We start from the raw sequence: 15,806 nt of genomic DNA on the forward strand, positions 1-15,806 counted from the left end.
TTGCTGCAGTCAGCATAGCTGTGTGGCTCGCACTGTGCTTATCTGTGTAGTGATCTGTGTGCCTCTCTCTCTTTCCCCCTCTATTACTTCCAAAAGTGAATCGGTAACGTAAAGAAGGAGAAATAGAGGAAGAAGAAGGAGGAGGCAGTGGTGGAGAGAGTGACGACGACAACGGAGCGACGACCACGGCGACGACGACGGCGGCGACGACACCTGGACGGTCACTGTGTAGTGCGCATTAAGATAAGAGTGCAGAGATAACGATAAGACGGACGATCAAACGTCAGTGATAGATCGTGACGGCAACGGCAGGGGCGACATCGTTGGCGGAGGAGGAGGAGGAGGAGGAGGAGGAAGAGGAGGAGGAGGAGGAAGAAGAAGAAGAGGAGGAGGAGGAGGTGGAGGAGAAGGAAGAGGAAGAAGAAGAAGAAGAAGAGGAAGAAGAGGAGGAGGTGGAGCAACAGCAGCAGCAGTAGCAGCAGCAGCGGTGTGACGGGCGCTTTCGCGCGAACTATCCAATCGTCTGTTGCGCACAATCAGTGCAGAAAGAGAATTCGCGGTTTTGACGGACCATCCGAGAATATCGACGAGGTAACGGCCACGAGAAGTCGCGGTAGTAACGACGACGATAAGGACAAGGACGACGGGGACAACGACGACGACGACGACGACGACACGCTATACCCGTGTACGACGGCTCATCAACGCAGCAACAGGCATCGCTCGTCCAGGTGCCGCGTAGGTTCCTCTCTCGCTCCGCGACGACGACGACGACGACGAGGTGGAGCATCGTGCTCGTCGTTGGTTATCGTATTGCCGTGCACGGTGCACACGGTCACGCGCCACCGCGTACGTCGGCAACAGCGCCACCGGGATGGAGAGGCGAGCCGCTTTTGTGCTGCTGGGGATGCTATATTTAGCGGTGGGCACCCTCGTCACGGTCCAGGCAGGTGAGTCCCTCTCCTTCTCTTTCTCTCTCTCTCTCTCTCTCTCTTTCTTTCTCTCTCTCTTCCTTCTCTTCGAACACATACAAACTGGACTCTCTAGCGCGCTTTTCGACGCCTCTCGATCAGCGACTCACGACAACCATACAACTGATACGATCCGAGTCACGCGACAGCTGCTTTTTTGCGACTCCTGGTGTATCATCGTCCTTGACAAGATGCCGAGTTCAATCAAGGTTTCCCAATCATCCTGCTCCCGCTTAACTTCATCCGAATCCGTTTGAGGACGATGAGGAGATTTCACCTTAGAATACGACTCATTCCTTTCCTGCGACTCTTGGTATATCATCATCCTCGACCTGCTGAGTCCAGTCAGAGTCTTCCGATTATCTCGTTCCTGCTTTGACTCAACCGATTCTCCGTCCGAGGACGACGAGGAGACTTCACTTTAAAATACGGATTCCGCGATCGATAATGGATGACTCATGCGGCACAGTGATTAGTATATAGTTGACGCTAATTGATGTTTATACGATGATTAACTTCGAGACCAAAATAACGGTAACGATGACCCCAGCTATGAAAGATTTGCTCCGAAAAATTTGCTTGGATCGGCTGTCGCAAAGCTACTTTGGATTATCCTTTGAGAAGTAATATATTCGATTTTTTTAAATAATAATTTTACATTATTGACGATGTTTCATCAATAAATTGCAATACGTTGAAAGTCTGTATGTCCAATGAGAGAAATTCTCTCGCGCGTGACGATATAAAACACGGAGTAACGTTCAATCGGTGTCGCTGCTTTTTGATCACGGTCGTCCTTCATCGATTGGATAAGCTATAAGTCAACCGCTTTTCGTAGTACGGTCAACGATAAATCTGAAATTTTTCCTAAATTGTGTTCAAAAATGACGTCCGATTGACTCACAATGGTGCTCATTAAGACCGAACTTGATTTGCGTGACAGACAGGTTTAATTAAATATGAGTTAACGATTCGCCGCCGCCTCTCGGCTCTCACGATTGTAATACGAACAAAGGTAATACATTATTAATCGTGCCAAGGTGGTGAATGATGACGGTTTAAAAGTCAAAGCGTGTTTAAATGCACGCTCCGGAACTTTAAAATCAAAGTCACTGTTGCAATGAAATTCAAATACGCCTCGATGAAAGATCGTCCTTAATTCCTATAATTTTGATCTCTACACATTTTTTTTCTCAGATAAAACTGTCTCTCTACATTCAAAAAATATATAGTAGTAACAACTATAAAGCAAGTTCTATATTATGTAGAATTAATGTATATCATATTTGCATGTTACTATTACAATACCATTCGTAGTTATTAATTGCTGACATAAAATGCTGTATAATCGCTAGTTTATGATACTTGGAGACGGTACTTGACCTTTCAGAGTCAGAGAACCATTGAGAATAGAAATATTAGTTAAATCCGATTTTAAAATACCAGTTGTTAAAACCGAATTTAACTAGCGTAGATAGCTTATGTTAGCATTAATAACTGCGGGTGTTGTCAAATCTGATTAATAATTTATGTATTCAAATATATATATATATAGTTAAGTAAATTATTTTGTAGTTATTGCAATCAAAGTTTATTCAATATTATGTACATTAATTCTTATAGATATAAATATATATAGTTACGCGCCCCATACACACACACACACACATACACTCTCGCGCGCGCGCGCGCGCGCGTATATATATATATATATATATATATATATACACTTATAGTTATACATATACATATATATATAAAGTTCATAATATATGCTTGTAGATATAAAACTATATGTTATGTAGTTGTCACCACTATATGGTTGCCACTAGTATATCCTTTTCTTTAAATATAACAGTCGCGTATAGTATACGCGACTTTTCAGATACTCCTATTGAGAAGTTGAATTGAATTGTTGAAGAAGATGAAGCTTTATTTATTCGAGATTAAATACGACCGACTGTTATCGATCGTTACTCTTCTATTTCACATCTGAATTTGCACGATATGAGAAAGGGGCAAAAGACAAAGTCTAGCGCTGAATGTACAATGAGAATATCGGGCCTACGGTTCTAGATACGAAAATGGAACATTTTCTTCGGTCGCGTTTTTATTGAGCACGACATGGATTATAAGCTCCTGCTTAACCTGAAGACAACAGACGTGTTACGTGATTGCAGAGAGAAATCACAATATTTGTTATCTCAAGTACATTTTATTTTACAGTCTTTGTATCTCTATCATGTGGATTTTGTCCGTAGATTAGATTGCTCGTTCGACGATAATATAATAACTGCACGATTTTCGTAGTTTACTCAATGACATTTTGATACAGCATTGTTTGGAACTGCCTGAACTCTTGGAAGTTTTGAGGATCTTTTAAACCAATTTCTACCAACGTAGATTAACTTCAATCTTAGTTTAATTTATTTTTTACCTATTTGATGAACATTGAAGTACCTTTGTGCAATTATTTATTGAATTTTATTGATTTAACAGAGTAACTTTTCTACTTTTAGTTTCGCCTCTCCGTAAAAACCTGTAGTCTGAATCTCCTCATTCTAATTATTATCGTGATAAAATTAATTGAATAATTAAAGTTAAAGGAAGACAAACATTCCGAGACAAATGAAAATGCAGGTATAAATCAGTCTTTTACGCAATAGATATTTTTTGTTTATACGGAGATAACATTTATAGTTTTATCACGTAAGGATGTTAAACTGATATATGCATCGAGTATTTGCTTTTTCGATATGATTTCGAGCCGTAAACTGAAAACTTTGTGCGGTTCGTGTTTACGGACACATGTATACAGCGGATTTTCTACGATCTTTCTTCGCAGGCCAGTAATATTTACGATTCTATCCCTCGATGTGTCTATTAGAACGAAATACCCACAATTCGAGGAGAGCATTTGAGGTTTCGCCTTGAAGAAACTTCTGCGATGAAATCGAAAGTTTGATTTTCATGTAACACGTGTTGATCACACACAAAATGTAACACGCAATCGCACATTAAACGTGCGAAAATGAATGACAATAGATCTTTCTTTTCTCTCTCTCCATAGCAGTGATGAGTAAGATACTTTTAAAATGATATAGATACAGATACACAAAATAAATACATAAAATATATATAGTATAGTAGAAATATATATAGTATAGTATATATATAGTATAGTAGTTTATCTATCAGATATTTCAAAAGTATCTCAGATATCAAATCTACATCTATTTCACGATGTTGATGCAATATTCGTAATGTTACGATTCAACGTTTCTGAGATATTGATTCAATATTGGTGTGCTTGTATGAGAAATGTATATAAGGCCAATGATTGTATTTAGCTGAGAAAGCAACTTCGCAACTGTTGTAAAATTCTTTAATATTTTTATTTCTTTTTTTTAGATTACTTCTAGTCTTTGATTCTTTATGGATCTAAATGTACACAGAGAGAATTATCTTTTAAAATTTACTCTGAAAATACCATATAATAATTGTGGTACAATATTTTAAAGATTTTTACTATGCATTTCAGTAAAATTAATCAATTTATTTTATACTTTATTGTAATTTTATTAATGAATAAGAGAAATTTACATTAAAATTCCTTAAAATATATTATCCCACAACTATCATATTTTCAGAATAAACTCAAAGAAAAAATTCTCTTCATGTTTAAATCAATCATATCGAAGAATTTTACAACATTTGAACTGCTTTCTCTGCTGAACTTTATAACTAATATCCCGCAATAGTGCTGATAGTGTGCTTCCGGAATGGTCCGAGCATGTGTACGCAAATCTATAAGCATGAAGTATAAAGAATAGGAGGCCGAACTACATGGACGAAGCCGTCAAAAAGCGTGATCAAAAGTGGCTACCTGAATTAGTTCAATCGAGATGTCGCTTTCGTTCCATCACACCTATAGTCATTAGATTAACAAAGTTAATCTAATGACGCGAACTGCCGCCATTTTGGCCCCGTGATATATGGTTATTCAAAACTTCAGCCTTTTTTGCTGCGGTTTTTGCAATTTTCAACACAGCAACCAGACATTTTCGATAACAGAATCAGGTTCTTCCTTTTTCAGACTCCTGTATGGATTTCCGATCTTTTAACAGAATCAGATTGAGATAGCAGTTCGATGCCATTTTGACTCCAAATGTTAATTCAGTGAATTTTCTCATCGCGGAACTTTGTTAATCTAGTGACTTTAACCATACCATTCTTTTATTTTACATGAAGAATGCTCCATGTTTTAATAACAATTTGCGTTTTCCCGTTATTGTTAGAGCATGATGTAAAGAATAACGTCTCTATTCTTAGGTTATGTGCGCGTAAGCGTATATGAGAGGAGTTTTGCGATTTGAGCGCCGCCTACTGAGCATCACCAATACCAATTCAGAAACCTGATTTTGACCACACTTTTCAAAACCTAGTTCGGCCTTCTATTCTCTTCATATCTATAAGTCACTTAATAATTAGATAAAAAGTGAAAAACATTCTTCAAAAAGAACATGTTTTTTTCACATTCTAAAATATTAGTATATGGATTTAATATCATGCGATGTCTACATAATTCTTACCATATTAGGTAAAGGTAATTAATATTAACAACATGGTGTGGATTTAAAATTCCAGTATGCAGCCTTTGTAACTCTTAATGACAGTTCAATATCGTTACGTTATTGTTACATATTTATTTAAATACATGTATCTATAAGCTACCATATTCTACACTGTCTCGGAATATGTTTCGTTTGAGAGAGAGTTTACTTTCGCTTAAAGAAGGAAGAAGATAAAAGAAATATTTCTTTAGGAGCTTTTTATCTCCACGTTTTGAGGTGTAAAAAGATGGTTTTAAATTACCTTTGAAGTATAAAGGACGATCTTTAAGTAAACGTACGACGGATATATCAATAGATTTCTTCGCGTGTCACAGCGGCGCATTTGAAATTTTAACAATGAGATTCAACAGAAAGTTTTCATGCGGAGGCGTCAACGCGGGGCGTTTATTAACGTAATTTGCGGTTTGTTGAATATCTCGCGGCAAGGCATCGCTTTCTAGGTCGCTTTAATGAGAGTTATCGACACTGACGGGACGCGTTCTAAAAAAGTTTAGTCGATAATGCTGCAACTGTGCATCCTCGCGAGTCACGGCATGCTGCGCCCATCGCAAGTCCATCATATACACTCCTTTGACATAATTTTAATCGATCTTTATTTCTCAGAATTCGGTAACTTGGAAATTCGTAATTTCATTATTCCATGTTTCTTCATAATTGTTTCTTCATAATTTAATTTCTTCATAATTTAATAATAGGATAGAATTATATAACATAATATAGCGTAGCTGTTATGTTAATAATAGTAGTTATGTTAATAATAATAATAGAATATATAATAACAGATATTCTGTGGTAAATGATGACTGAAATAATATCTCTCATATCGACCCTCACATTATTTCTATTTACGATTGTTAACTTGGCATCAATCTGTTGAATATTAATATTTTAGAGTGTTAATTATGCATGCATCGATCGGCGTTTGGTATTTAAAGTTACATTATCACTTAGTGTTTTTCAAATATTTCTGTTAGATAATTTTGTTAGAACACTTGATTTTTAATGTCCAATCATTAACTATCTTCAGCATATAAAAGAACATTTGTCGTCTAATGTTGTGTATGATGTTTTTGATACGAAGAATATATTATTCGCATTTGTTACAACTTAAAAACAAAGATTTCCAGAAAATGAATGTTTTAAATCATTAGAATTTTGTAACATTAATTTTGAAATACAATTTTTGATGTAATAATTAATTATAGAAGTATATTCTTAGTTATATTCTAGTAAATGTATATTCTTTTAAATTATATTTTTTCTTTTTTTCTGTAAGAATTACAATTTTTTAATTATATATCGTTGTTATGGCAAATAAGCGATATGTTAATCATTTTCATTAAACATTTCTTTAAAAAAATATAAAAAGTGAAGCTTGAGAAAAGAATAAAAGAATTTCTTAGATCTTCTTTGCTCCTATGTTGATAGGATTATCTTGTTGGATCTTTTTCTAACCTTTTTCTAATCGGAGACGAAGAGCGTTTTTCTTTCCTTTTTTATCGATGATAATAATATAATCGATGCGGCAGCAACTGGGCACGTCATCATACTTTCACAACGAAGAAGAACTCGCGAGGTTGCCAAGGTTTGAATGTCTCTGTCGTATAACTCGTATCCGATTCCGCATATACGCGTTCGTAGTAGTGTAAAGTATATCGTAATGTTTCATAACGAATGATTGCGACAATTGCATTAATACGCTCTGAGGTCTTCCTGAGGGGACCCTAGTGAAGCTTCGAAACTCTATTATCAATAGAATTAGTAAATAATCATTCGGTAAGTTTTATTAGCTCTTTCTCTCTCTCTCTCTCTCTCTCTCTCTCTCTCTCTCTTCAGGATACATATTTAAAAAATGTCAAAGATATCTTTGCAAGATCAGTCTAAAAGATGTCTTATGAAAAAAACAGTTTTCCTTAATTATCTAAAAATTTAGCTAGATACAGATCTAAAAACAATATGTTTGAATTATTAAAATAAATATGTAAGACGTTATCTGAATTGATTGTTAGAATGTTAAATTTGTTTACAGTATTGCTTGAATTTCCTACATAATTATTTTGATAGTTCGACAAAATCGTTCTTTTCATATAATAATGTATTATAATCCCTGCAAAGATTTAAATTTAAAATTTATACTTTTTGTAAAAATGAATATATAGATACGAAATAATGTTTACATTTTATAGTTTAAATGAAATTTTTCTCATTTTATTTCAGTTATTTTTTAAAAACATGTTTTCTTCTGATAAATAATTTTTTGATTCTAAATAATTGCCAAACTTTTGTATTCCTTTCAAATATAATATTAAAAAATTATAATTTTTTCATAATTTTTCATTTTGTTAAAAAATACGTATAATATACTTTTGAAGATGTTTTATATTCTGATTTCAAACTTTATTGTCTGGAATTGTGATTGTAGACTACTTCTGAATGAAATAAACATATTTTAGTTCTCATTTAAGATTGATGTAAAAAAATTCAATTACAATGATTGTTTTCTCGAGCATTATGCTGAAAAGCTTAAGGAATATCTCAGAAATCCCTGTGTGATAATATACTGTGTGGAAAAATAAATGTATATCTAGGGAAATCGCGATGTGAAAAGCGAGAGCCGCGCGTCACGCGGTGGATACGCGACCGGGTCGAGGTGGAGGATGACGACGATGGTGAACTATTCGTGCGCCGCGATGACTTTCGTTGTGCAACGATCGACCCTGTTTTCCGTTCACCCAGAAAACTCGACTCGTTTCCCACGAATGGTAACCCATATCTGGTATCTGTCCGCCAAAGGGATCATTATAGATATTAGCCCTGATATACGATGCGCGGACATTAACGTTGGAAGGAAAATGCATTGAACGAATGTCGCCTTTGCCTCTGACTGCTTGTCTGTGTTTGTGCCAGAAGCATGAGAACACTAAAAAGTTAACTCTGAATAGCTTGCGTGGCCTGTCTATTTTTACATTTATAAACCGCGAGACACAGCGAATTATAATATCCCGAATCGAGTCGGAATCGGCATTGAAAAACATGATCACCGCGATTTCCCACGTGAACACTTTATAATTACTAAGAGGTTTGTTTGCGATGCTTGAAATCTTCAGAAATTTTTACACTTGAAATAAGATGAATATATAAAAAATAATAAATATAGCAAGTTTCTGGGCCAAATGAGAGTAAAGCGCATTTAATAAAACGCACACACATTGAGACTATTCTTGTTAAAAAAATTAATAAACGGAATTACAAACTTTTTGGATTCTCTTTAGGCTATTCTGAATGAACAACAAATTGATATATTAAGATATTGTCTTAGATTGATATATTAAGATAAATATACATTCGTTGAATGTATATTGGGCGTTGAAAAGAAAGAAAGCGAAGATACTGCGAGCGTAAAAAGCGCGCAAGATAAATCCAAGGTCAAGCTGTAGACCTTACAGAATTCGCGCACATCTTTGAAAGACTGTTAGTGCTCTGCATCTTGGATGATACTCGGAAGAAGTCGGAGGATTAAAGGAGGTCAACAAACTTGACCCAGTAGTTGACAAGAATTTTCGAATCTTATTCTTCGGAACTAATAGAATTATATATCTTTGCCAAACAATTCAATTTTCTTTATGTTACATCTGTAAATTTGGATTCTTATTAAAATAAAAAACTTAGCAATTATTCTTTTTCTCATGAGTTATGTCATTTTAATTCCTTAAATTAATTAGTGTTATTTAATTAACAAACATAAATTAAATGAATCTTTCAGATCCAAATAAAATTGTTACAGATTTCGACTCCGGAAGATTAAGTATTGATTGACAAGAATTAATGAAATATATAAATGGAATAAGGATATACACTCGTTACATTTAAGAATGATAAGAAGTAATATAAAAAAAAAATAAAATTAAGAATATTGAGAATATTAGCACGTCCTTCTCATAATCCTCTCCTAATATCTAATAGCTCTTATTTTACTTTTTCTTATTATTCAAGAATTAATAAATTTCGTTTTTATTTTATCCTCGAAAATATACTATTACAAATTTTATTCAAGAGATAGCATTTTTAGCATATTAATTTATTTTCGTAATAACTCTTCTGACCAGCTCACGATATCTAGCCATCACGTCTCTATTCTTGAACACCAGATGAGAAACACTTATGTCTCATCCTGCAAGGATGCATCTATTTTTACGGTTTTCAACGTAACGAATCCCATAATTTCGCGACGTGTTCGGAACACAGAAGAGACCATGTTCAAGATTATGTCTCTTAAAACGAGAAGGCGAGTCTAGGAATATATATACCCTGAAAGTGTGTCACATGTTGCCTTGATTATCCCACTCAAAAATGCAACACTGTGTGATATGGAATTTCGGCCAGCAAAATCGAGATGGTTACAAGCTGAGAAAGAGACATGTTTTCGTTTCGCGAGTATTTGTCGTTCATTCATAACTAACGGCAGACAAGCGCAAGATAAAACGGAATGCGAAAAATATCTCTGAAAACAAAATTACAGGAATTATCAGGCTATCAGTTTTTCTCTCCAGTGAGAATTCTTCGCGTGCAAGCTGCGCCTGATACAGTCACGCGTTTAGAATGCGAATTGTCTATACATTCGAAGGATACGTCCTTCGATGGTAGAACTCAACTCGCCTGAAATGTCATTCACCTAAAATTCAATCGTTTTATTCCAGAATCGCGTCACGCACGATTCTTTTTCGAAATTCTTTCTATTCGATCCTTTCTATTCGAGCTTAACAAACGTCTGACTAAGAATTCTTATTTGCAATGAATAAAAAGTCTGTTTAGATCCTTCGACGTTTCAATCGACAGATATTTTATCTTCTAGCTCGTGAATCTTGTGTGCGGATTTTCAGCTGCGTGGTGCCATCGTGAAAGCGGGCTTAAAATAACATTCGTAGTTTATTGATTTTCTCGGAGTTACTATGCCCCGCCAATTCACATTTGAACATGTCAGTCCGCCGGACAATCGAGACAATTTCCCTCTCTGTCATCGGATTCCACTGGATTTTGCTTTGGAAGAACAAAGGAAAAAAATCAGAATATTTAGTCGCGATCACGAACAACTGAAGTTCAATAACAGGAATTAATATTAGCTCATAGTCAGCAAAACACATTATGGTTTGGTTATCATTTACGATCTGTGACTACGATGGACTGTATTCGTTCAGATATAAAAGCAACCGAGAAGATTTATTATGAACACGAAGAATTGATTTACGGAAATCAAATGACGTGCGATATGTACGAATATTGACTTAAAGCATCGAACTTCATAGTCTTCGTAACTTTTTGATGTACAAATGAACTGAAATATAATAGATTTAAACAATATAATTCAAGTCTGAAAGAAAAATCATGCGATATATCCAAATTAAAAATTAATAATGTCTGAATTTATTAATGATTACTCTAACAATTGTTATATGATTATTTTTTATTTTCTAAGAATCTAATTTTTCGAAACGTATTCAATTTTATTTTTATCACTACACAAGTTTATAGAGAAAAGCTTCTGAAATATTAAAATATTATTTGTGTTAAACTCTATACTGTCTGTAAAAATTAAAATGGACGTTGAATGCGGCTGCGAGTAATCTTTTCGATGAAAATAATTGAATTGATGAAACAATAGAATTCGTCGAACGATTTGTTCTCGGAATTTTTCCTCATTTATTAGATACTTCTCTGACATTCACGTGTCAATTATTAGTTGAATCAAGTGTGTGTGTCTTCAATCAAGATGAATTTTGCCTTAATCTATTCGATTGACGTTAATGACGCCGTCAATATTTATTTTGACTACAGCTATCATGCCGTGACTCGAAAATAACGATTTGCGTTCTGAGTTATATTCTTACTGGCTATGCCAGACCGTGCTTTGTCACTATTTATCATTGTGAAACTACTGTGACACATACGCGTACGTCATCACATTGATATAATTCTGCTGATTCATCAACGCATGACATTTCTGTTACCGAAAGTAGAATCTCTTTCGAGTTGTCCGTCCTTCGATCTGTGTATATTATATTAAATTATTTAAAACTTGGAACAACCGTTATTGAGCTCTGTTAATCTTAATCTAACACAACTTGCCGATTCACTTAAAGGCATGATAGTGTCGCTTAACTTAGCATCAAGACACTACCGTGTCTCCATATAAATATTATTTATATAAAATTATAAATATTGCTTATATAAATATTACTATGTACTTATAATTTTATTTGAACAAGGAATCAACAAGAAATTTTAGCAACGAGAAAACGAAAAAAAAACCAATAGAAAGTAATCTTTTTTACGTTCTTATGCGATAAATAGAATGTAAAATTAATCTTTCTTCCAAATGTAATAATATTTATTTTCAGTATCGCGTAATAAATAAATAAATAAATTGTTTAGAAACTGAATTTGACAAGATTTTGATAATAAATTATGAAAGAACAACTTCATGAAAATGACAAAGCACGTGCGGAAAGAATGCTTTTGCTGAAGTGCGTATCTAAAAATTTTAGCTAGATAAATTTGAAAATAATTTTGTTTTAGATTACTAAAATAATTTTCTAATAATTAGCTTGAGCGTCCTACATAATTATTTTGATGGTAAACAAAATTATTTTCAGATCTGTATCTAGCAAAATCAGTTCCTTCCATCTATAATTTAAATATCAAATAATTAAAATAAAATTTCGTACAAAGCTGTAATTGATATAAAATTAATTTCTTTATGCGTGCTTACATGTTGTCCGAGATAATAATTCATAAAAGTAATTTATTCACAAAACTTGCGAGCAGCAGTTGTTCATGAATATTGCTGAGAGCAATTAGCTAAATTGTCACTAATTGTCTTTCTTGTGAAAAAATTCCGGTTGTTGTACATTGTTATATGGTATACTCGTGAAAATAATTAACTGATTATACACATGCGATCGATAGTTTGTACGGTCACACCGACGGCTAAGAGCCAAGAGAAACCGTTCTCGCACCAAACACCTTGAAATGTAAACATGCGTAAACACGCGTTCCCTGCCTGCGAACGATCGATATTTCAGATCGTTCTCTCTCGCATTCGAGACAAGAACAAATATATTTCTGCCACACCTATTTTCTGCACGTCTTTCACATAAGTTTTTCAGAGTTCAACATCTATCGATCCGCGCTGTAGGTACAATGTTGCGAGTTTTGAAATTTTCAATTTAAACAGAAATGAATTGGTCGATCTTCCTTTGACTTGAGAATCGAAATATTGACAGATTTGACTAAAACAAAGAAACGGTTAACTATTACTCTGAATAAAATTTGATCAATATTATCTGAACACAGAACTGGAATTACAATGGTTACAAAAATTGCTAAAGTAATGGTGCATTTATCGATAAAGACTTTTCGGCACTTTATTCTGTCTTTTATCCAACGCGAACTAAATACAATTACTTACTTTCGAGGGTCGTCGTGCAAGGTTAACCATTTACGCGAATATCAGTTTTACTCTGCGTGACTGTAACTTCTTTAATCATGTAGAGGTAATGAATTTTCTTTGAAACGGCGAACTTGCAATGGTTTTTTTTTACTATAAAGAGAGATGTAATTATTTAGCACAATAATTTATAAGAACATGTTATCTTTATCTCGTTATCGCTCGTTATCTTTATTATAAAAAACTTTAAATTTATAAATTTATAATTCTATATTTCATTTCGTTGTGCTAATTGCTAAAGATTAATTTAAAATAACTTGGCAATGATTTTCTTTGCCATTTCTAAATTTTTTACGAATTTTTATACAGGAATTTAACAGATAAATTGACTATATTGATTAATATTGACTTATATTGATAAATTGACTTATATTGATTAATAATTGACTTATTTTGCCTAATAAATTGATTTAATTAAATATAAAGACAGAATTATTACATCATCATCACAGTTCTCCATACTTCCCTGACTTTAAATAAATTTGAACATTTTTTTTCTCAATAAAAATGATGTATAAGACCAATTTAGAGTTGAGATGAAAATAATAAAAAAAAGATTAGGCTCTGAAAATTTTTTATCTAGATATGAGCCTAGATATATTTTTTTGGAACATTTGACAATTTTAATATTATTATTCTAGAATTCAATTGCATCCAAAAAATTTTTGTGTAAAAATAACTATAAAAAGTAAAAATATAGTATGATTAAAGTGACAGTGATCCCATACATTATTATATATATTACTATTTATGATTATTTGAACGATATTTTATACAGTACTCCGATTTTAAAAAATTAAATAAAAGTTTCATATTGTTATTGAATTAACGCTGATTTTGTTGTACTTATATATATTTTAAATTTAAATTAGAGAGACAACGTTCATCGAAATATCTTCAATTATTTTTGAATAAATATTATATCGGAACATTGCCTCAATAAATTTAAAATTTAGAATGCATACAATTATAACCAGTATACAACAAAACAGTGTCAATTTTATTAATGAAGTATTACTTGTTGATAGAATGGACTGTTGCTTAATTAGCTTTTAAAATCGGAATAAGATATCTATTATTTAACGATATAATTTAAATTTATTAAACAATTTAAAGATAAAAAAATTAATTCTATACATTGTTTATAATTCTGTATTATTATAGTTAGAAACGATTTTACAGAAAGAAACTCATTTTTTATTTGACGTTTTTCTCCAAAGTAAAAAGATCTGTTTTTTTTTCATTTCTAATTTAAGATAATTAAGCAATTTTTTTGTTTGCTATTCCTAATTTTATAAAGAAAATTTGCAAATTTATTTGATTGATACATCGATTTAATTAAATTAAAAATAAAATTATTTTGTCACAGTTTTAACTTGTAAATTAATAAATTTGAATGGTATTTTTTTTTTTTTCAATAAAAGTGCAATATACGGGGCCGACGATCGTGCGCGAGGGACAACCTTGGAACATCGAATGCAGCGATTTGAAGGACGATGATCTCGTTAGATGGACCAGGAATGGTCAGACATTGGAACCTGAGTTGTCCAGTGGTCAGCTAGTTGTCTTTTCAAAGACCGATGCCGGCAGCAGCAAGCTCTCGGCATCCCAGGCGACTGAGAGTCATGAAGGAGATTACAAATGCACCTCCGATAGTCCGGAGTCTTTCCACCTGTCATTATACTTTGGTAATGTTGTTTATGAGACGTATATGTCATTATTTTGATAAATAATACTCTAATCGTCTAAAAAGTCTGTCAGTCAAAAAATTCTACTAATATAAAGTTTTTTCAACTCTGTACACATTTACGTCAACATTTTTCTCTCTACGCGACAATGTGACGCGCTTTTATCACTGTTTCCATTAAGAAGATTAGTATATTTCGCTATTACACTTACACATAGATTTATGCTCTTTTTCATCAATGTGACTTTAATCTCTGTTGAATTTACTCTTTATCTTTTTCTAATTCTTAGAACTTTAAAAAAAGATGAAGATTATAAGTTTAATCAAAATTAAAATTGATCTACATTGATGAAAACGAGTATCAATATTTTATTATCAGTTTGTTACATATGTGTTTATTGTAGATTGATCGAATTTGATAAACAGCTAAATATTGATTATCGGTTAAATTAATAAGTCAAGTATTTACACCTCTGCGAAGATACGTGGCCTATATCTGAAATCTTTTCACAACATGTGATAATATCTGATAACTGATATTCTCGAATAAATTCCCAGTTATTACTTTATTGCATGTACAATTATTATTTTATTCACTTTTCTTTTCAATGTATTCTCTGACCAATTCATGAATATTTATTGCACTATTCATCGAGCATATTAAAACTGGTAACGTTAATTATCATCTACAGGCAAGCACTAAGAACATGAAAGGTTTATATTGATTACATAATAATAATATATAATCTCATTATTATAGACTTCAAATCGACCTTGTATTTATAAATAATTAATAATCCATTGTTGTATAGAATCAAATTATATATACATGAAGTTATTATGAAAAAATCGTTATTATCATTATATTAATCATATGTCTTTCTTATAAGATAATCATTATGTCTTACGTCATACTTTAATAGATAACAAAATTAGATTTCAATTTTGTTGTAACCGATATATATATATATATATATATATATATATATATATATATACTATATATATAT

The 15,806-nt window shown here is 32.9% G+C and overlaps 1 protein-coding gene across 1 annotated transcript in view; it reads left to right on the top strand.

The window, feature by feature from the left end:
• Positions 1 to 874: 874 nt before the first annotated feature.
• Positions 875 to 15,806, top strand: part of LOC105618544 (basigin) — a 17,950-nt gene continuing 3,018 nt past the window's right edge. Inside the window, exons 1-2 of the mRNA XM_012200077.1 lie at positions 875 to 950; positions 14,534 to 14,797. Of these exons, the coding sequence (XP_012055467.1) occupies positions 875 to 950; positions 14,534 to 14,797 (340 nt within the window). The remainder of the gene's footprint in view (positions 951 to 14,533; positions 14,798 to 15,806) is intronic.

The sequence above is a fragment of the Atta cephalotes genome (genome assembly GCF_000143395.1).
Source record: "Atta cephalotes unplaced genomic scaffold scaffold00017, whole genome shotgun sequence".
NCBI classification, from domain to species: Eukaryota; Metazoa; Arthropoda; class Insecta; order Hymenoptera; family Formicidae; genus Atta; species Atta cephalotes.